This window comes from Rattus rattus, chromosome 7, assembly GCF_011064425.1.
Source record: "Rattus rattus isolate New Zealand chromosome 7, Rrattus_CSIRO_v1, whole genome shotgun sequence".
Lineage (NCBI taxonomy): Eukaryota > Metazoa > Chordata > Mammalia > Rodentia > Muridae > Rattus > Rattus rattus.
The window spans coordinates 80,644,257-80,669,000 of NC_046160.1; the positions used below are offsets into that span (position 1 = coordinate 80,644,257).

At 35.9% G+C, this 24,744-nt stretch overlaps 1 protein-coding gene across 4 annotated transcripts in view; it reads right to left on the reverse strand.

The window, feature by feature from the left end:
• Positions 1 to 24,744, reverse strand: part of Mdga2 (MAM domain containing glycosylphosphatidylinositol anchor 2) — an 802,265-nt gene that overhangs the window by 418,156 nt on the left and 359,365 nt on the right. For all 4 annotated transcript variants that reach the window (XR_004388487.1, XR_004388486.1, XM_032907846.1 and 1 more), the window contains exon 2: positions 10,496 to 10,635. Coding sequence is in view for 2 of the 4 variants with exons in the window: in XM_032907846.1 (XP_032763737.1) it covers positions 10,496 to 10,635 (140 nt within the window). In the remaining 2 variants the exon portion in view is untranslated. The remainder of the gene's footprint in view (positions 1 to 10,495; positions 10,636 to 24,744) is intronic.

Below are 24,744 nucleotides of genomic sequence, written 5' to 3' on the forward strand. Positions count from 1 at the left end.
CACGACATTTTGATTTTGCCTTTTTGTTTTTTGGTAAGTTAGGCTAGGCAGTCACCTCCGATTTAAACCAGTGTACAGAAGAAATTTAAAAACACTCAGAAAAGCTATAAATTCTTCATCAGCTAAAATCCATGCTTCTGCATTGAATTGGTTTGACTTTTAATTGTAAGGAGGAATTAAGATTTCAAGTAGGTGAAAGGTTGTTATGTGATTTGTGGACTGTGTTTGTATAAATACAAAAACACTTAAATGTCCTTTTTGGATTGACTCATGATCATATAAGACCGATCTGGATTTGGAATTAATATGATAGTCCAGGGACATTGGCTAAATAGGAAATGCTTTCCCAGTTTTAATATAAGACATATTTACTAACTCCAGGAAGGAGATTTCAAATATGGGAAGAAAGTTTATCCCTTACAGAGTGTACACTGATGCATGCAAATTCCCTTTGCCTATGAAGAAAAATCTCCAATTCCAGAGGTTTTGGTTCTGTGTTACGTGACCAAACTTTTCTCTCCCCAACATCTCTTAGAACAAACTGGCTAGATGCTGACAAGGATCTGAATGTGTCCAAAACTGCTTTTTCCAATTCTCTCGTATTCTCAGCTATTGATTTTTCTCATTCTGCATGGAAACCTGTCTTCCATTTCTTCTCTATTGTTTAGACAGAGAGCTATGAATCTGTAGTCTGATGTTATCATTGGATTTCCTGTTTATACCTGATACTTTGTAAATTTGCCACAGATGCTTGTGGTACTAATGTTTAATATTGGATGGTTCTGAAAAATGGATATTCTGTCAAAAGTACATGGAGTGTATAACATCTGGTTTTTCTCTAACTGCTTGCCTGGGATAGCTATGTGTTATGGAATTCTATTTCCTAAGGTTCTTGTAGTTCCTGGTGGGAAGTACAATAGGAAGGTGCATTAAATCTTCAAGACTGCCATAGTAACACTTTATACATTTCTATAGCCATAGATATACATGATTCTGACAGCAGCTTCCAGATACAGTAAATACAAATATCTCTTATATTGCTCAGTCCATAGAGGTTAATTAATTAATTGATTTGAATGTGTGTGTGTGTGTGTGTGTGTGTGTGTGTGTGTGTAAACTGGTAGAATTTCCTTATATCCCTTTATCATGTAGGACCTGGTGATCACACTTGGGCCATCAGACTAAGTGCCAGACACATTTATCCACTGAGACATCTCTTGGGCTGGAGTAAAACATAAACATAAAACATTTATGTACAGTATGGATTACATATTGTACCCCTCCAAGTCCTGTGAAATCCTAACTCTAAGAAGTGTTTACCACCAAAATGAAGCCATTCATATCAGACTGCAATAAAAAACAGACAAAGTAATGCTGACAGAAAAGTTATAAAAGAACTCATAATGGAAGCCTATGTTTCCACAGATCAGGCAGAGCAACGATCCTGCACAAAGGGCTCTACCCCCTGTAACAAACAGCAAACAAACATAGATTTTTCAAATACAGTTGGCAAACAATTGTCTGTTTAATCTTAAACCGACAACGTCTTTGCTACAAGGATCATTCAATGTGTCTGTCATGTTCATTAATTCACTTTCAAAAAGGAGCCCTGGCAGGATTACCTTTGACCATACCCAAAGGTACTATTGAACAGATGGTCCCATCGCAGGGCTTTTGCTCTCTGCAGAGGAATATCCTTCATCAGTTCTCAGAGAATCTCTCTCAGATTGTTATTCAGGCTGACACTTGGAAGTAAGATGTTTTCCACAGTTACTTAAGATGAGGATAACGGAGTGGGGAGATCCCATAATTCAATACAAATGGGGTCTGAGAAGAAGATGAAAACTCAGAATCAACACACTTACACACACAAGTGCGCACACACACACACGTACACACACACACACACACACACACACAGTGATAAAGACAGAAATTGGAGTGAAATTGGACAGATACTCAGATGGAAGCCAAGGAATACTGGGGTTTGATGGCCATTACCAGAAGCTAGGACAGGGGAAAAGAAAGAAGAAAATATTACCCCTTGTCTCCTCCCCAAACATATCATATGGTCATCCAAACTCTAGAAGCTTAATATTCAAACTGTAAGAGATGACTGTTCTTTTGTTTTAGTTGTTGTTGTTTTTGTTGCTAAACATTTGTGTGACTTTCTCAAGATAGCCATAGGAAACTAAAACAATGAGTAAGTGTGGATTTCAGCTGACAGAGTTTATAGACCTCATGAAACGTGTTTACATTTTTTCTTTATACTAGCTCAAGTAAGTATTTTTACTATATCTCTAAAAACAGCTTTAGGCATACATTGCAGCTTTGATGGACTGCAGTTCTTCTAGAAAGTACCACATAGCATTTCAAAGTGGTGTCTTCCTCTAGTGACAATGAACAAGACAGATTGTACTATACCACAACCCTAGACACTTAAGTTTAATCTTTTACAAAACTGCAAATTTCATGATGCCCAGAGGAAAAGTACTAATTAACCAAAGACTTTGTTCTGGTCAATCCTGCCCTGCATCATTTAATGATTTGTGCCAAAGGCAAGTAAGTAGGAAGGGGTTGGCTTGTAAAGGACAATGTTTCTTCGTGTAACACAAGGAGGCGGAAAAGGCTAGAAATCAATGTTTGCTGATGGAAAAAGATAAAACTATTGAGAAAATAAATGGTATTTTTACCCCTTTGTTAAGATCCTGACAGCAAGATAAAATTTAAAGATTAACAATTACTAAAAAATGAATGTCTACAGTTGATCTTTAATAACTGTTTCCTTATTTATCAGTCAGGGAAACACTCCATTTCATAAGCACTTTTCTTATGTACCAGATTAATGTTTCGTGCTAATTTTTATTCTTCACTGATGTATCTGGAGCATCTAGAGCTTCCAGCAGAAGGCTGTGGTGAGCCTAATGTAGAATACATTTCACTAGCTTACAGTCAGCTCTTCTGTAGGTTATATTCTATAACATTGTGCACACATTTTCCCTTTTACGTAAAATAAAGTTGAGGGTGAAATTTTCACCTTATTGTATACCTCCAATGATCACTTCACTGAAGTAAATATATGAAATCTTGTCAATTCAAATGTCTTAATATAATAGGATGAGTTTGATTTAAGAAAATCCTAACTATATTCACTTTTAAGCTACTCTTCAGGGAGAGGTAGGCGTGATTAATCACTGTAAGTGAACATTTGTAACATAACAAATCCAATAAAATGACTATAAGGTTTTATACACACACACACACACACACACACACACACACACACACACACACAAAGCAAACAAAATGGAGCGAACAAACACATTAAATCTATTAAAAATAGGTTAATTATCATTCTATAAGAAAAAATCACCCCAGTGATGATAAGGCTAATATATTTAGAATATGTTGAGAGGTCTAAAATACTATAAAATATAAAACTATGAAAAATCATATTGTGAAATGTCAACTAATTAATAATCTCCAGTTATATAGTATATTTTGTATATGTCAGTAAAGGTATTATTCTGACAATAAAACTGAAATGTATAATTTCTATGTTTATGTAGCTATACTGTCTCAATTAAAATAAATAATAAATACCACATACATAACTAGCTCTTAAACCAACCTTTCCACCTATTTATACCATATGAAGAATATTGGCAAAGTCATACTGCCCAACACTTGTTATTCAAGAATGCAATCATCTTTATCTCCTTACAGATCCCATTGCCAAGCCAACATTGCTAGCTTTCTTACAGGTCTCTCTCCTCTAAACCTCTTGACAATGGCAGTGACCTTCTGTGCAGTGAATTTTCTATAGTGAGGAACCTCCGTGAATTCTCTAACACAAGCTCACAAAACAAATATGTGGTAAGGTTGCTACTGCTCTGAGCCATTTGAGTGCTTCAGTTCTCTGTGGAGGTTGCTCAATGACACCCAGCATCACTTAGAATAAGTCACTGTGATGTCTAAATGTCAAAAAGAACTATCATAACATCATATTAAAATAAGTTCCAGGAATTCTGTGACTAATAACATCCAAGTCATTGAAAGAACTTTTCCACCTTAACTTTTTTGGGCCTATTCAATTCCATCAAAATGAGGACTCATGTACTACCTAACTCAATATTCACTTGTTGCTAGTGTATATGCTACACTAGGCTAATGAAATTGTCGCAAATAGGAGAACAATCTGCATATTCTAATGGGTTAACTGCAACAATCTCATAGTGAGAGTAAAAGCTTAAATTGTGTTTATAGAAAAATTATTTTGCATTTACAACTGAATCACAGATGATTGATGTCTGCTTAACATTTAAACATGCCAGGCATTGTTAATACATCTATGTAACATTTGGAGCCCAGTCCATATTGCAAATATTCTATCCTAACTCTAGCGCCTAAGGTTCAGAGATTATTATGAGAGAAAGGACAGGAAAAGGCCAGCAAACAGGGAGTTTGCTATAAAATTATAGTCTTACTCATGTCAGAAACTACATCCATAAAATCTCATCAACATAGCTGCCCCATCAAACCTGAACAAAAATGATGATAACAGACACACCAAATTTGCTGGAAAAAAACCATGAGTCCTTAAATCAACACAAACAACAATAGTCAAATAAGAAATGCTGAGATTAGGAGAAATAGTCTTCCCCAGGAAAAGTATACTAACTGGTTATCCAATATCAAATGCTCATCTCTGAAAACCCATATACACAGGTAAAATTATGCAGGTTGAGCAGGAAGTATATATGTATTTAGAATGTGTGTGAACAATTAATAAAAAGAAGGTACAAATTTGAAAGAAAGTAAGGAAGGGTAATGGAAGGGTTTAAAAATAGGAAAGGGAAGGTAAGAATGGATTGATTATTATCAAATTAAAATTAAAAGTAATTATATTTCCTTTATGTAACAGTGGCACCAAATCTGGGACTTTGTATTCTACATAGGGCTACACCACTGTACTACATACACAGACTCACAGGTTTATCTGATTATGAAAGGTAGACTTTTGCTTTAGTCATGAGAGCAAAATTTGAGAACCTTCTCCTTAGTGAGAATGACAGTTTCCTATTCTGTGAGGAGTAGGAAAGTCTAACTTAAGGCTTGTAAACTTCACTACGCATTTCTGAGTAAAACCCACTCTAACTTTTAGATTTCAATTCATCTCTTACATATTTCTACAAGAGGTGCGGTCCTTTAAAAGTTAGTGTTTCAAGGCCATTAAGTAAAGCTCTATTTTGTGTCAACCTAAAAATGGAAAAAATTTAATGGGAGCAAGTTGTGCAAGAAGAATGAAGCCAACTTTCAGTCATGATTCCAAGACAGTTAATGAGAATCCTAAACTCCATGAGGCTTTGCAGAAGACTCTAAACTTTAGTTCTGTGACTCTAGGGGATTTCTCGTGTTCAGCTGTACCACATGCAAACTGGGTTATCCAATCTCAAAAGAACACACATGATATGCACTCACTGATAAGTGACTATTAGCCCAAAAGCTTGGATTGCTCAAGATACAATTTGCAGAGCACATGAAGCTCAAGAAGAAAAAAGACCAAAGTGTGGGTGCTTCAGTATTTCTTAGAAGGGGGAACAAAATACTCACAGGAGGTTTTATGGAGATAAAGTGTGAAACAAAGGCCGTCCTGATACTGCCACACATGGGGATCCATCCCACATGCATTCTCCAAACCCTGTCACAATGGGGATGCGAAGAGGTGCATGCTGACAGGAGCCTGATATAGCTGTCCTGGCAAATACAGAGGAGGATGCTCATAGCCAACCATTGACCTGAGAATGGGGTGCCCAGTGGAGGAGTTAGAGAAAGGACAGAGGAAGCTGAGAGGGTTGTAAGAAGAACAACAGTATCAACCAAACAAACCCCCTCAGAACTACCAGGAACTTCCATCAACGAAACAATAAACACTGAGCCACCCATGGCTACAGCCATATGTAGCAGAGGATGGTCTTGTAAGGAGGAGAGGCCCTTGGTCCTGTGAAGGCTAGATGCCCCAGTGTAGGGGAATGCCAGGGTAGGGAATCAGGAGGGAGTACGTGGGTGGGGGAGCACCCTCATGGAGGCAGGGGGTGGGAATGGGACAGGGGGTTTTCAGAGGAGAAACCAGGAAGGGGGATAATATTTGAAATGTAGATAAAGAAAATATACTATGTAAAAAGCTGGAAAAAAATCCAAAAATATATAAATTCAAATAGAAAAAAATTTCCTTATAACCAACTATAATCTGCACATATTGTCCTATAAAGTACTTTGACTAATCATATTAGCTAAGGTATTTTAAGAAAGTTCACAGACTATTTTAGAAGACAGATTTAGTCTAAATATTATATATTTATATGTCTCTCTTTATATAATAGAGATAGATAGATATAGATATTAGCTGGTTCTTAACTGTTATTCATAGGAATAAGCAACTATAAATTCTGAGATAATACTAAATACACTTATATCATCCAAAGAACAAAAGAAACATTGAAAACATACAAGTTTTAATTTAAAATGTTGATAATATATTTAGAGTAAAAGGAATCAGCAACCTTTTAAATATATAAAATTGACTCGATATAAGTCTTCCTCATACTCTCTAAATGAATGAAACAAAATTATTGAAGATATGATATCTGTCATTAAAAGCTGCTTGATACCTTTAAATATATATATACATATATATTTGAACTTAATAAGGATATTAGTCACTTTTGAGTAGAATGAGGTGTATGTTTATGGAGGGCATATGAAAGTAGCATGCATGTAGGATTTGAGACAATAACTTTTGAGCATTCTTTTGTACCTTATTATCATGCCAACCACATCCAAAGATTAACACAAAAAATTACTTGTAGTGGCAATTCTCCCATAATAAAAGTGAATACAGATCCAGTCTAACAGATATATGGCTTACGAAAAATAAATTATATTGCATTTTTAAACCATGAAAAAGTATCTGAGGACTATTTGTAGAATAACAGAACCTAATTCTACCCTGTGTCTGTGTGTGTGTGTGTGTGTGTGTGTGTACATGCATGTGTGTAGGTGTCTAAATACAGTATATCTACTTTTCATATGCACATATTACATTTTTTGCTAGCCAACTGAATCTGAGAATTGGCTTTTATTCTGGAAAATATCCTCCTTAGAAGATCCTTTGAAAAGTCTGTCATATAATTTTTCTCATATGATTTTACAGAGTAAATGAAGAAAATTTGAGATCATAATGTGTAGTTGAAATACTTATTTTTTTAATTCATAAAGAAGAAATAAACGGCTTAGCCCAGCCAAGGGCATACTGAACAATGTCTATTAAAGACTCTTGGCCTCCAAAATGTCAAATTGTATTAGAAATTTATAGAATCAAAATGAAATAACAGTAAAACTATTTATCTTTTAAAAGCTAAATTTCAACCAAAACTAACACCCCAGAAGAAAAATGTATAATATATTTTTTCAGCAGTAGAATTTACTTATTATGTGAAATTCTCAAGTCTTTAAAGAGATACATACAAAACTGAGGAGAAAATAAGAGACAATATAAACATCCAAAAAGCAAGGATGTAGAAATCATTAAGTGTGTAGAAAAATGTTCACGACTAGGCTTCAAATTGTAATGGAGTCTATTTTCTCAAACATTATATAAAGTTTGTATATTCACATTATATATGTGCACATATGTTTTATATACATATATGTGTATGTATATATGCACATGTATAATATAAATTTGATTCAAAACGACATATTTATAATAGTCTCAATTTCTGTTATTTGAACAAAATCCTGAGATATAAGAAACAGAGAGGTTAGAAAATTTCCCCAACATTACTGTTAGAAGGGGAAGCTGAAATCTCATAAGTATTCTGGTGATAATGTCGCTGTCTAATCCACTTGAGTGAATCCTTCTTATTTGATTAGCTTTGTATATGTCAGTATTCTTGGTATACTTACAATAATCTCCAAATTACAGTTTTTTAAGAGCATGTAATATTTTTGGATATGGGCAGTCTTTAAACTTTAAAAGTTATGAAAAGAGATAGGAGACTACACACTACGAGGACAAGTGGATAAGACAGCCCTGGTCTGCATGTCCAGATCCCCAGTGCCAGACTAGATACAGAAGTAATTCTCTTCAGCAAGTTGCTGTAAGCCAGAGAAAAATCTTCTTCAGGGGCAGCTGCCAATAGTCTGCCCTTTAGACTTTGGCCAAAACTCCAAGCCCCAGCTGTTCAGTCAGCCTGCTCTAGACAGCCTGCTGGCAGAGACGGCACCCAGGCAACTATTGCAAAGAGGAAATATCAACTCCAACTGATGAGCCTACAAATGCAACAGTTACTTCTAGGAATGAATCAAAAGACAATATAACAAAATGGTAGGTTTTGTTACTGTTGTTTGTTGTCTTGTTGTTTGTTTTATTTTTTAACTAAGGAAGCGAATTCCAAAAGTCCCCTAAAAGGAACTGGTTAGGGAAAAAAAAAGAAAGAAAATAAGAAAAAAAGAAAATCACTCCTATTTTTTTTCCCAGAATTCATTTCAGATTAGCCAGAGAACAAGATGGCACTCTGAAGTGTGAATGTTGAAAGAGAGGTCTCACTGCCAAAGTAAGATAGTTCTAAGGTTAAAGGGGAATGAGAGCTGTTACAGAGCGCTCTGAGAAGTTAAGGGATGGCAGGGCCAGACAAAAGCTCCATTTTAAACTGGAGTTTACAATTCAAAATACATGCAGGTGCAACCCAACATGGTAACAATGGGGCCCAGTGGTCGGTTTATTCTGGGAACTCTCTCTTTCCAACCTTCTTGTCTCTTCTGATAATTTAATCTATTTTGATCCCAAATTTGATTTTAGATATCTTATTAAGTCTTTTAATTTAAAAAATTAAATTGCAACAATATCATGGTTTTGAAATATTTGATAAAATTATTTCACTGAACACAGTATTTTTCTTGACTTTTCTAACATCTAATTTTATAATTATCAACTTTGACTTCTTTTCTAATTTTTTAACCATTGTAGCATGTTTAATTATGCTAAATGCAATTTTATGAAATTTAATTTTACTAAGAGAACTCTTCTTCGACTAATATTTTGTTAATAGCAAATATAATTATTCACAATTTTAACTATTGTAATTTTTATTTTTAAAACTTTAGACATTGTTTTAGTTATTTTACACATTTAGACTTTACCCAGAAGCTTAAATTCACAAAATATAGTTTACCATTTCAGTCATTATAATGGTCCTGTCTTCTATCATCTATCTATCTGCCAATCAACCTACCTATCCAATAGCTCTTCGTATCACAGGATTCTGTTTATTTGCTCATCAGGATGGAATCATGATTTTCTTAAGTAGTTAGAGTGAAGAGTTGCAGAAGCCAATGACAAGGCTATGGGGGGCGGAATTCATAAAAATCCCCATTTTTTCTCCATTCTCTTCTGTACCTTTGTCACCTAGACTTCTTGTTTTGATAACAAACACGTGTGCGCGCGCGCACACACACACACACACACACACGCACACTCTCACACACACACACACACACACACACACAAAACTTTTTAATCGATCAACTTACTTTCTCTGTTATATTTAAATACAAGTGAGAGCTCCGAAGGGTCAAATTAATATATGAAAATAAGAAGTACTTCATGAGTAAAAACATTTGAGTGTTTTGTATACAAATTAATCTTTATATTACATGTATAACTGCATGAATTTATGAACAATTCTTTGGTTCTGAATGTTTATTTTCATACATTATTTGTTATTTTTGTGCCTTTTAAATTTCTACAATAATAATAATACAATTATTATTATTATTATTTATGATATAGTAACATTTTACTAGTGATTAGCAATGGCACCTAATCACTTCAGGATGCTTAATTATGCTTAATTAAGCTGATTAATATGAAAGTTCAGAGTTATTCACACTTAGAAACATTTATTTGAAACATTTATGAATATAATGGCTAAGAATAAGAAAGGTGCATGTGATGCCATGGATCACATTCTTCAAAACAAAGCCTCCTCGGGGACAATTACGTCATCATGAAGTCATGTTTTCCACATTCTAAAATAAACTCCCCGCCATATGAATTGTTATCTTCCTAAGCTATTTTTATAGTTGTCTTTTTAACAGCTTTCTTGGAAGTGTATTCTAAATTTCTCACACCATAAAACCAAAAAATTCTTGTTTCAACTTAAGCACCGAAAATCCTGATTGATTTTTGGAAATTATTTCCCTTATCTTCCATTCTCTTTGTTTACATCGAAGTTGCAAATAAAAACTTGAACATACGTGAGCGTATCCGTGCGCGCGTGCGCGCGCGCACACACGCGCGCACACACACACACACACACACACACACAGAGAAAGAGAGAGAGAGGGATTCTAGAATTTTTTTGTAAAATGAATTTCAACTTCTAAGAAAAGTCATAGTCCTCTCCAGCGTCCCACGCAGCTCAGGACTCACCTGTGGGCGTGGATGTCCAGTAACCAGACAGGTCAACTCTAGCGTTTCTCCTTCCCGGATGGTATAGACCCTTTCCGAGTAGCGCTCCTCCTCTATATTACAGGCCAATCCTGAGTGCACAATCCGAACCGTCGGGGGAGCTGTTTAGTGAGGAAGACACAAAGTACATGAAACCCTGAGTAAGTCATCTCCATACGATCCATCCCGATTGGAGAATGAATTCTTATTAGACTCCACCATAGCCAGACCCACTAGCCCAACATTTTGAACTTGCCCAAGTGATTCGATATTTTCTTGGCAAAACATTTCTAACTTATCTAAGAGTCATCACAACCTTCTGAAAATGACAAAGGAGAACCCAGAAGTGGGAGAAAATTGTTGCCTCTTGAAAACCGTGTCATTATGGGCCCTGTGATTAAGCTGATTGTTAAACTCAGAAGGCCGCCTTGTTTCTGAAACTAAAACTTGGAAAAGATAAGTAATGAGTTACTTGGAATATGGAGTACAGAAGCCGGAAGACAATTAGAAGAGGACAAGTGATTTGGACTAAAGACGTAGGCATCAGTACACTCGTTTTGAAGTCCCGTGGGGCAAGTGAGAACTTAGGGGAGATTCCTGAGCAGGGCTGGATTTCAGCTAAGTGAGCAGCATCTAGAGCATCGGTCCGACAAAGGCAGTCTCTGAATAAAAGCACTGGCGATGGCAGCAAGTTATTGATATCGTATTCTAAAATTTTAATCGAAGCATAACTTAACAGTTACAGAACTGTCTAAATCCCAACTTTCTCTCCTGTCAGTGCACAAGACTTTAAGGAACATGACTAGTTCTTGTTATATTACTTATCCCAGTCAGAAACTGCTCAAGTGATGAGAAATACTTAGCTAATCGCGCGTGTCTACAATCAAATACAAACTGACATCTAGGAACTTCAGAGTGGAGGCCATCACCGTTTTTGGACACCACGGTTTTGCATGTAATATATTTGGAGGTGAAAGAAAATTATCTTAACTGAAGGAGACATGGAAAGAAGATTGCCTGTATACGTAGAGGGCAGCAATCACAGACAATCCTGACAAGAATCTCCATTCTAGACAGCAGTGCCCTTAATAGAAGCTATCAATTCCCCCAGCCCCTCACCAAAGAAAAGAATGTTAGAATGCTTGAATTTAAAGAAAATGACATAAAAACATCAGAAGTCATATATTTCTTGAAAATGATCCTGGTGATTCCATGAAGAAGAAAAGGACTGCACTCAATTTATGAAAAATTCTCTTCTGGAAAATTCATCTTTTGAAGGGAAAACTATTTCTAGTATTTAATGTTCTCACATACACCACTTAGATTCATAGCACACTGACAGAGATGAATAAGCAAAAGGGTGTACATTTTTATATTTCTAAATTTTAATGGAAATGCAGATACATACATCCATTTGGTGCAAAAATAAAATTAAAAAAATACCCAAAATATAAACAACAAATCAAAAAGCAACAAATGTTTGTATTCTTTGCAGACAAACCTGATATTTAATTTTAAAAAATCTGGCTGCTCTCCAATATTGATCCTGAGAAGCTACAAGGCAGACTGGGAATGAAAGCCATTTTAAGACGGATAGTTGCAACACTCCAAGTGCGTAGTAATTTTGCACACAGTGCTTGCTCGGAATGTATTTACTAGATACACAGAATAACCTAACATTTTGCAGAAAACTCTGGGACTTTGCATTTTTACCATCTGTTCATGTAATTGTAATGGTACTACTACCCAGACTACATTACTAGAAATATATCTGCAGATCTTATAAACATAAGTATTCTTTTATTTTTTAAAATAACAAAACAATGGGATTCCCCAATTTAGAGCACTGGCTGCTCTTACTGAAGATCAGGGTTCTGTTCCAATACCCACAAAAGAGTTCACAATCATTTGCCACTATGGTTCCAGGGTACGTGACATCCTCCTTTAGCTTCTGTAAGCACCAGAAACTTAAGCAGCACCTAGGTCCACACACATGCAAAATGTCCATAAACATCAAATAAAAAAATGTTTAAAAAATAAAAAAAACATGACCTGAATAGTAATAATATCAGTAGACATGCTAACACAGAAGAAGGAATCTAGAGAAAACAAAACAAAACAAAAAAACATGTTTACCACTAATGACAACTAGGAGATAGATAATTAGCTTCTCCTGGGAAATCCCACTAATTAATTATCAAAGACAAAGTGGTCAACCCAAAAACAACATCAACATAAGCCTCACTAAGTGAGCGTATCATTCTCTCTCTTTCCCTCCCTCCACCCCCTTTCTGTCTGTGTAACAATAGTAATTCCAAAGAAGGAGGCCATCAATTTGAGAGGGAGTAGGAGTCATGGGAGGGGTTGGACAGAGGAAAAGGAAGAGGGTAACTGATGCAATTGTATTTTATTAAAAAATAAAACCAAAATATAACCAAACACGTTACATCACTTTATTTGTTCAAAATCAATAAAACTTAAATGCATTACATGTTTAGTTTGGGATGTCGAATTGCTTATTTCGAAATTTGTACCATTGCTTTGGACTCTGTCTAGACATGAAACAATTTCTGAGCTCTTGTGACAGTGGATACTCTTATGATGCTCTCGGTGCTCTGGTGTCTCCTGCAATGTTTCCGCAAATCACTGCAGACAGTGATCAAATTTAGCATTCAATTTAGACAACTAATCCTGACATGGTACTAATTTTAATGCATCTGTCTGATTTAATTATACACACGCTGATGGCAATAAAAGCCTACAAAACAAAATAGAAAAGATTTAAATATAAAATACAGATATGTTTCTTTAAATAAATACCTATGCTAAATTTAGTCTTATAAATAATAGTCCACATATAGTAATACACCTAATTACACAGTTACATGACATTCTCTCTAGACTAATTTGTACTTGTTATGTTTTGTTTATATTTCAAATCAATACCTAGTATTGTTATTTTTAAGATCTATCTTTCAAATGCTTCATTATGCAAATAAGCAACTTTATTTAAACAATTTAAATTATACAGTAGGCAAAATTTGACATTTATAAGGGTTAATTTTCTACTATTTTCTTCTATATTTTAACACATTCTTGGAAAAGGTAGCTGTTTCTGCACTCTCAGCATGAACCTACCACCTATCCTGTGGAAGTCGTGACAGTCTACAAAGTTTAGTTTTTAGCTTATGTTCCTGGTAACCATTAAATATATTCTTAGCAATTTGGACGCACAAGGCTAAGGTGAATACTTTGGATGTTTACGTTAGTTACTTTTCCAGAGAAAGTACAGCTGACAGGGCTTTAGAACTCACCCAGGTGAATTTCCAAATTAGAGAAAGAAAAACTTGAGGCTATCAGGTGCCTGACACAGGCCATTTGCTCTTTGTAGCATAAATGAGATAAAGCAAGCATGCGAGCAAACAAGCAATAAACAAACAAACAAACAAAGTAAATCACTGGTTCTTTGTTCTCTTTGATTCATTGTCTATGGAAGCTCGGTCTGGAATTGTTATATTTGTGATTCTTAATAACTCTCACAGTAGACTTAGACTCGACTAATAAATAGGAGAACACTGGGAAACTATGTATGAAGTCAAGCATCATAACTAGACTAATATCAGTGGTGTAACTGCTCCAAATACAACAAGTAAAGCACACTCCCATTTCAGTATCCTGTCCCCGAACCCTTTCAAGTCCCAGACAAGGACAACTGTGAAGATGTCGTCATTCTGTAACACTTCCCTGTCAGTAACAGAGTACGGAGCAGTGACATTTGAACCATGTCTGCTTGTGATGGTTTTCTATCTATCATGGTCTTCTATCATGGCCATCTGTACCTGTGTTCACCAAGAGGTCTTAGATTACCAAGCAAAATAATTTTCTTCTTTCTCCCAGACGACACCTATTGTTTCTGATTTGTTCTTTGTTTCCTAACAATCTAACTTAATGTTCGTCATTTTGAAAGCTAGAGAGATGGCTCAGAAGTTAAGAACGTTTGTTATTCTTTGTGCAGACCAGAGGTTTGTCTCCCAGTATTCATGTTAAGAAGCTTACAACCATCTATAACTTCAGCTCCATGGGATCCAACATCCTTTTCTGGCCTCTACAGATACACTTGAATGTATGTAAAATAGTCCAAAACCACACACACACACACACACACACACACACACACATACACATACACACACACCTAAGAAAATTTAAGTAATTCAATGCTAGGTAAACGTGACATTTAATATCTGCTACATATCACCTAATTCAGATCATTAATATTATCTGTTATTTAGTAAATATTTACTAAATCTATAAAGACATTAGTTTTGTCTTTTAATAAAATACCAGTTATTAGGGTACTGGATTTATTTATATCAAATGAAATATACTACATAACATTAAAAAAAAGAAAAAAAATCCCACCATGGCTTTGTCCTCTGCGCTTTTGGGAAAAAACCTCAATTCATCTTCTTGAAATTGGAGCAAAGGTTATGAGTTCCTTTGCCCTATATATTCAATAATTAGTTTAAAATATTGCATGAGACTCATATTCATCCAAATTTTCTTGAAGTAAACCAAATCTCATTACTTTCGAAACACTAATCCTACTAGGTACCTCAATTAGAGTAAGTTGCTTTTGTGTTCTAGGGGTCAGAATAAAAGGGAAAACAGGGACTTTTATTTTATCTTGTTAAGGTACAGTTTTGAAAGTTAAAACCAATTTATATTCATTCAGTTGAAAAATATAACAGAAAATATTTCCCAATATCAATATCCAGAAGAACACTTATCCTCTTATGTCACATCAACATAATGTAATGAGGCTATACATGAAGGTTAGGGTCTATATGAAATGTACTAGTGTATATACAGAGCTGTATTTCAAAGAGCTTGCAGCATACAGGAGCTGCAGACTGGAAAAACAGATACAATTAAGCACCCGATGAGCATGTGGCTTATGCACTAAAGAGTAATTTTCCCTATGTTTCGACTTGAATGTGAATCTCTCAACTTAACAATCTATGTGTGGGCTCAGGACAGATGCCTTTCAATGCCTGGGAGGGATAGGGGAGAGAGATAGTTCAAGGTCTTGATAAAATAGGTCTTCATTGTACCAATGCGAAGGTGAAGGGGAGTGGTCAGGAAGGCACTGTGGTTTACCCTGCCTTGCTAAGAGAAAAATCCACTCATTTACTCAGAATGAGAGTAAGGTGACAAAACGCTTATTCATTCCAGAGATCAATAACCTATAAAGTAAAATAGGTCCAGTAAAGTAGATGGAAGGAAACTGTCAACACTACATTTCCCAGAATTAATAATTCAGTTAAAAGCTACTATCGTTCTTTCACTTGACTAATTCATTTTAAATGAAAAACAAAATATTAAGTTTCATCAGAACATTTTAAACATTTTTCTTTTGTTGTGCCTCTTCCTCCCCTTCCCCCTTCATTCTGCCTCATATGCATTCATAGCCAGCATCCTGTCTAGGGTTTTCAGGTCAAATGTTTCTTATGGCCTTGCTTTCTTTCCACCTTCCTAAACCACTTGTTCCCTTCTCATGACCTCCGTTGTGGCTTTTTGCTTACAGCCACATTCACACACACTTTTATATTTGCTTATAAACATTAAAATTCGGGGTCCATATATGAAAGACAGTATATGGACCAGGAATATTGGAGCAAACCCACTTTACCCGGTCCTCCGAAGGCAGAGGTAAGTGAAATCTCACAAGTGGACTACAGAGTGGGTTTCCAGTTAACAGCAGAAATAGAATGGGATTTGGAGGCATGGGGGAGAAGATATGAATATGAAATATTTGTTTATATGAGTCAAGGTCATCTGGTTATTTCTAGTTCCATCTGTTTACCTGAAATGTCACAATGCCATTTTTCTTTACAGCTGCATAAAAATCCACCTTATGTACCATATTGAGAAAAACAACTTAATAGAATGTTCAGTCTTAACCACCTGAGAGTGCACCTAACTGTCTGACAGGAGAAGCCTGAAACGAGGGATCATCTACCGAAGTCAGTGCAGTGTGTTAGAGTAAAGATTTTGAGGAAAAATGTTTTAAAAGGTAAGACTTTTCATCTAAAAAGCTCACTTCCAGGAGTCCATGCTGTCATAATGCAGCAATTATTTTGGTATTAGTTGTCACTCCTCTAAGAATCCTAAATGATAGCCTTATAGTTGAGTAGATACCTTCAATTCCTCACAAAGTTGCTCTGTTCCATTCAGATTGCCACTAGAATGTTGGCTCACCACCAGAGCAACTCGACTTAGGATCCTGTGGCGGGTAAAGGTTTCCATGAAACACAGCTGGAGATGGTTGACCAGGATCCCTTGTCTTGTTAACTGCGATATTGGGCTCAGTAAATCAATGTGCATAATCACTGCTCACACACTGTGAGAGAGCTGAAGGCAGTTAGAGGAGGGGGGATAGAGAGGAAAGAAAGTAAACAGAGGTGACAAAAGAGAGAAGAGAAAACTGCTCTCACATGGCCGGAGGCGATAGAATCAGCCCATATTCTTCATCCCAATCTCCCTCCTGTCATTCACTTTTGCTCATGAAAATCAAACGCCATCATATTCAAAATTTCCTTCCATTTTACAATTGATTTAAGCTAACATAGTTTTTCTAAATTGAATTCCATTTTCTACATCATTTTACACTTAGCTAAACAGCATTACTGACATTTGATCTCCTTATTCTACCCCGCCCCATGTAGCATGTGTGCACAATACTTCTGGGACACAGTCGGCTCTGTTCTTCCTCTCTGTACTGCTTTTCCTTGTCAATAGTATGTGAACGCTTTGCCTACTCCTCTTTTCATGACTATTTTATAAACTGGCCTTTAAACGTGCTAGAGATCCTGTCCAGTTAGTCCTAAACTCCCTGACGCTCAATTGTAATCAGACTAGTTACAGAACATAATTCTTTTGTCATGAACACTGATACAGAGATGGAGAATATAAAAATGTGAGGAGAAATAAAGAACATAGTCTTGGATGATACTGATAGGCTGTCTAATGCCTGGGCAGTTGGTGATGGTTATGAAGTCTTAGAACTTTTAATAACCAAACAAATGAAATCTGCCTGGCAGACCGTGGAGAGTGTAAAATTAAGAGGTTAGTGATCAAACAACAGCAATGGAAACACGTAAGCATGTAAGGCAAGGAGAAAAGATAGGCTTTACCAAGACCAAGAAGTGGAAGGAAATCAAGGGAAATACATGCTTCAGAAGTTATCCAAAGGGAAGCTAGAGGAGAGTTTTGACAGGGTTGTCATTTAAGATGAGAGGAGACAAACAATCGTCACCCCTGAGAGTTTAGATGTGCTAGTGAATTCTGAGTGGCTACAGAGAAGGGGTATAAAGGTGAGTGATACGAGGTTTGATGGAGGAAAAAAAATCTTGGTAGGGGAAATCATCATAGCATAAAGCGAAACTACCATTGAGGATGAGGAATGCATACAAACAAACAAGGAGCACACCATCATGCTAGAAGTATAATTGAGACACATACCACATGTCTCTGCTGCCAATACAACAACTGTTTGCCAACACAGAAGTTCATAGAAACTTCTACTCTTCTCTTTTTTTAATGATTCTATTCTTCTTTTCTTCTTTTCCCTCCATCTTTATTAACTTGGGTATTTCTTATTTACATGTCAATTGTTATTCTATTTCCCGGTTTCCAGGTCAACATCTCCCCCTTGGGGAGAGGATGGGGAGGGGAACATCTACTCTTCTCTTAAAATAACATTCCTTAAATATCTATTGTGTTTCTTTCTTTCCTTTTATTTGTTAACATGTGTAGCTCTTATTCGTTTCTTAACATACACAGTATTTCTCAAAGCTTTCTCATCACTTCTATGAAAGAACAGGCAATCAAGATTTGACTCCACAGTGTGTAAATATAGTAAATCTTACGCATGCAAAGAAAGCAAGCAAAACAATATATATCTTCTCACCAGGCCTGCTTTCGTTTTACCTTTCGGTGATTAGACATTACAGTGGACATTCATAAGTGATGGGCTACGTGCATGCTTGGCTATACTGCTCTGTGCAGTCTGTCTTCTGTCCTGTTAGTACTCAGAAAGTAAGAGCGAAAGTCAAGCATCCTACTTCAGTAGGGGTGTTTGTCTTTTCTCTTTGCTGCCACTATGTTCTTTTTCCAGTTTCTCAGTCTTTGTTCTACTTCCTCCGCAAGGACCTTTTGGAACACCACATCCATCTAACACTTCAAAACAATGTAAGTGACATTTTCTCATCCAGTGCTCACTGCAGCAGTGAAAGCAGACAAATAGGCAAACATGCACAAAGGCAGACTTCAAGGATGGCTTTTAATAATTATCTCAAAAACGTGGCTAACATCTGCTCTTATCCTCATTTCCATAATCTCCACAAGGCAATACTCTGATATATAAATAACACAGACATTGGTTTCAATCTGTCTTTAGTTCACTTTCTGTTTCCCTTCCAGTTGTTGCTTGGACTTAATCAGTTTAAGAATCAGTGTGAGCTCATCCCCTAAGAGCTTTAGCACACCCTCCAATTATGGCTAATACTATATGCCTGGTCACTAGAGAGAAAAAATGTTCTAAAGGTTCTAATCTAATAAATAATACGAGATACAAGGTAAGAGCCTATTGATTAAATCCAATGTAAGGAAAAGATTGTTCTAACCTCATGGCTGTGATGAAAAACTCACTGTGTCAGATTTCGGATATTTTGTATTAATCTCTTCAACATTGTTATAAATATGTTGAATCACCCAGGAGATTCCAGGGCTCAAAGGCAAATAAGGAATTTAAGCATAGAACTATTGGTTTCTTTTTAGCAAGTGGTCAGTAGTATGTACAATTTTTGATTTAGTCTTTTCTACAAGTTTAAAGCTAAGTATTCATTTATAAGCTAAAGTCTATAAAAGATTACCATCAAAGCAAAACAATGATATCTATGAATAATTTTAATGTTGAAGAGATGTATCTTATGAAATAATGTTAAACATTAAGAAGAGAAATGTTTTCCTGTAATACAACATCAAAAGTTAAATGCAAAATATAACAAAAAAAGATTTATCTTCCCCAAGTCACATACATGTGTTCTTTTCAATCAATGCTATGCAAATTTTAACAAATATATTCTTCATTTTTTCACTCATATGTGTCACCTATTAAGATCTAAAGCCAAACCTGAAACTCATTTGTATGTCTCATAGAAGAAGAGACCTACACATACAAATAACAATAAGTCTCCTGCGTTCCTTTCATGCCTAGCACTTGCCAAGTGTCACCTTGTTTGACTTGTGAGCTAGAGAAGAAATGTGGCCAATAAAGTCAGTCAGAGACAGGGCTGGCCATATTTACGAAGATGCCCTCTCTAAGCCTTCTACCTTCATCCCAGCATTTCTGAGAGAAAAAATATTTTGATTTTTTCTTGTCCCATTGGAGACTAAATCACACATATTATTAATCAAATGTTGAGAAGGAATCGAATGTGTTCTGCAAAGAAGTCCAATATGAAAACAAACATGAGGAACAACAAAGCTTCCTATGCTAGGGTAGGAATTTGATATTTGTATCTGGGCTCTGATTTTACATGAGATCCTCTAAAATATCCTGATTTGTCCCTAGCTCATGGTTTTATTACTTTAAATGAAAAAAAAAAGAGGTTGACATATGGCTCAGTTGTTAAGAGCACTTACTGCTTTTTCCTGAGGACTGAAATTTGGTTCCCAAGACTCGCTTCAGACAGCTTATAACCACCTCTTACTTCAGCTCCCAGGGGATCCGATGGATCACACTCATGTACACATATTCATACACAGACACATAAGTATAGACACATATGCAATTTGATATGTCTTAAACAAATACATTACTCCAATAGTTTGGAAAGTAGGTCAATGACCGTCACACAAAAAAATCAAAGAAGTGTTTGTTTTAAATTTAAGATAAACACGAAGTAGCCTTACTGTTGCTCATTGGACACCATTCTTTATGTAGGCACAGTAAAAGGAAAAGACTGGTGTAAGACAGTGTGGAGATTGAACACAAAGCGTTCCGTAACTGTTTAAAGGGATCTCCTCCTCAAGTTCAATGTAGGCCAAATATCAGAAGCCATATGTCATGCGTTCCATGCACTGTCTTTAGATTTAAATCTTTTGTGCCTCAGAAATCACTACCATTACAGTAAGAGATAGAGTATTATATGCAGAACATCATTTTTTCTTTGCTGAAAAGTGTGACATGGTATTTATACTTCCCTAAAGTTAGAGGTTTTCTGCTTCCTTTGAAATAGCTACAAGTCCTCAGCATATAATAATCAAAATGATCTAACTCCCATTATTTCCCAGCTCTAATCATAAATTTGATATTTAGAGAAAACCATTCTTTCTCCCAGCCAATCTCATCAAAAAACAAATGAGATTTATTACAAAATGCGCCAAAAATGAAAACTTCAATTTGTTTTTCCAAGAATGGCAATAGCACACAGAAATAGCAGAATCTGTCCTACTAATATCTCCAAAGCCTCTTTCCATTGAGAAATTGCATCCATTATCTGGGACTAGTTCAAAAGAGGGCAAGTTCTTCAGCAAATTGGGTCAATGCCATTAGACCTCAGAAGAGTGGAAACAGTACAGTCAGGATACACAACTATAGTCTAACCAACAGAAGCACAATTATTGCGATGAGGATTGATGTATAATCTAGTGGGACGATGCTTTCAAGGACTCTGAGTTCAAGGAACTCTAAGAGCTTCTCCTGATGATCTCTAGTTTTTTCTCAAATTCTAAGAAGCACATTTTTACTTTCATGTGACTATATAAATGCTGCCAGGTATTGTAGTGACTTGCCAAGTTTTCTCTGCATTCCTCCCTTTCACTACAAATAAAATTAATTATTTTATTGGTATTCTACTCATTTTACTGCTGGTCTACTCATTTTAATGCAATGTATTCTAATTTTAAAGCTTTAGATTTTTCTCTCTTGGATTTAGGGATTGAGAATACAATTCAGAAAAATGAAAAATTGTCATCATTCATAATTTTATACATGAAGAACAATTTACTAAATACTTCATGCCATAAGAGTTCAAAGGGAATAATCTGTCTAGATTACACAATGTAAGATGCTAGTATTTATCAGTAAGTGTTATCAATCAACTCTAAGTTTTTAAAATAGCAATTTTCTTTATTTGGTAGAAATGAACACAGTGTGCAATTGACCTAATTCTCTTCTCAAACAACGTGGTTAAATTCACTGAGGATGGGGCAGTGAAATTGCAGGACATGGGTTTATGAACCTCTCTTTTACCTGTCTCTGCCACGTCTCACTCACTAATGTGAATAATTCAGTTTTTTTTGTCGTAGTTACTACTAAGTGATTAGTACTAATTTTGAGATAATGATGATAAAATTTAAATAACCCTTTTCGATGGGTAGAATAGGTAGGCTTCTCTGGAAATAGGTTTGCTAATGTAATTTTAATTACTAAATGCACACAGCTTTGGGTCCATCTCTAAGGAAATTGATCTGATCTGAAGAGACAAATTTCAGAAAGATGTATTAATAAACGCAGTCATTTCATATGCATGAAGAGTTGAACTTGAAATATCAGCATACAAACAAATCTACATCTGTATCCCCAAATATATTTATTGGTGGACAAAATACTTGCAGTGTTTGACTTTCAAAAGTAGAGCCTGAAGAAGAAAGTGGATGTAAAGCGGTTCAACTAACACTTTGGTATGCCTTTTTCCAAAATCTCACTCTGACCTCAACTGTGACACTGCACAGAAAACAAGCTTGACTTTTCTGTCTTTATTTCTATGTTGCAAAGCAATTGCATTTTAATTGTCTGTCAGGAAGAGAGGCTCCTTAAGGCCAGGAAGTTCCTAAAGCTTACAAAATTCTTATCTTCTCAAGAAGTAGCAGCTCTTGCAGAGAGGAGACTCTGGCCTGTGAAGCTGTCAATGGTTGCAGTTTTCTTGAAAACTTACACAGAGAAATGGGCTTTTCAGTGATGCTGCTAACTTTCAGTCAAACAAGCTCCTGTAATTTCTCACTCATAGTAATTTAATCCCAATAAACCCATTAGTTTTTCAGTATGGACAACTTGGTGGAACCCCTACATTTTTCTGTCATTGGTCCCCTAACCAGTGAGTATAATTTTGTTTAAATTCTCCAGAAGCGTTATACAACTATCTGTAAAACTAGTGATTTACTTTATCTCTACTTTTATGATATGGTAACTAATGTCCAGTATAACTGTCATGAAGAGTTGGAAAAGATGGAATTCATGAATATATTGACATTTGTGTACATATAGTCTTTATGTAAAGAAAGGGTAATCCACAAGAGTTCTATGAGAATGTTTTAAACTAAACGATTAATAGAAATAACGAGACAAAAATGTAGGTATAACCATAGCTGTGGCTTTATTTTTGGAAGATTGATTAAACTCAAAATATTATTAGATATTAAACATCTATTAGATTAAAAATAAAATATGGAAAAAATCCATAAATTTTCTATTATGAGTGCAAACTGACACAAATTGTTCACAAAGGAAAAACTCCAAGGAGCTGTAGAGAGAGGTCAGCATTTTAGAGCACTTGCTATTTTCCAGAAGACCTGAGTTTTGTTTCCCAACATTCATTTTGGGTGATTCACAGCAATAGGTAATTCCTTCTGCAAGGAATCCAGCACCTTTTTCTAGTCTCTAAAGTTACCTGTCCATACATGACAAACAGTCTCTCTCTCTCTCTCTCTCTCTCTCTCTCTCTCTCTCTCTCTCTCTCTCTCTCTCTCTCTCTCTCAAGAAGAGAAAACACTCTACAAATTATTGCTACTAATAAGAATAAAACGAACTGTGTGTCTAAAATGCCTGTGTGAAGAATGTTAATGCTGATGATTTCAGGTATTTATTTTCATGACCCTGACATGAGAATTGACTCCTTGTAGGACATAAAGAAGAGTTCACAGTGAAAGTCTAAGTGGCTCACAGAGGCTGATATAAAATCAGACACTGTGGTTAAATAAAAGTTCCAGTTAAAACATTCAGTCAAGGAAGATAAATGAAGCTTTTAACTTGGTGGCATAAAATAGCCAAGCTGATGCTTCAATCCCACTCAGGATCAGGAACAAAATAATCATAGGAGGCAGAAGGAGGAGAGGCATGGGTGGGAGAAGGGGGTAAAGGAAAAGAGGGAAATGATCAGGTATGGCAGGAAACAGGAGAAAAGCCTAGAGGGCCAGGAGTATAAATGGAAATATGCATTGTGTTTGGGGGTGGGAGGGGCGTCCAGGGAAAACCTCTAGAAAGTCGCAGAGACCTGGGATGTGCGAGGCTCCCAGAACTCAATGGGAGCAACCTTAAACAAATGCTCAACGGTAGGAAGATGGAATCTGAAGAAACTACTTCCTTTTGATAGACAGGGATCTCAGTAGGGTCACACACCTACATTAAAAATGTTTGACCTAGAATTGTTTCTATCTATAGGAAATCCAGGGACAAAAATGGAGCCAGACTGAAGGAAAGGCCACCCAGTGACCAGCCCAATTTGGGATCCATGCCATGTGCACGTATCAAACCCAGATACCATTGATACTAACTATTGCTGATACCAGAGGCCTGCCTTGTGTGGCCTCAGTGGGCGAGGCTGTGCCTAATCCTCTAGAGACTTGAAGCCTGAGGGAAGGGGATTGGTGGAGGTGTGAGGTGGAGGTGGTTCATTCAAAGTTTTGGTTTTTGTTGGAAATGTGGCATCTTCATGTATGAGACTGATGTATAAAAATATGCATACCACTGAATCTTAGGATAATTACATATTCTTTTTCTAATATAATATTATATTAATTTAAGATTTCATATAACACATTTTGATAATTTTCATCACAATAATTGTTATAAAAAATCTAAAAAGCTAGAAAAAAACATTTGAAAGCACAATGTCAACTATACACAAATCACAAGCATAACAAAATGATAAAAATCTGTCATCAGGGCTTGAGAGATGGCTCAGCATATAAGAGCACTGGCTGCAATCCTATAGGTCTTGAGTTCAATTCCCAGTAACCAGACGTTGGCTTACATGTGTAATTACATGTGTAATGGGATCTAATGCCCTATTCTGGTGTGTCTGAAGATAGTTACACAATAAACAAACAAACAAACAAACATAAATATTAAACAAAGTTGAATCAAAAATCTGTCATCAAACTAA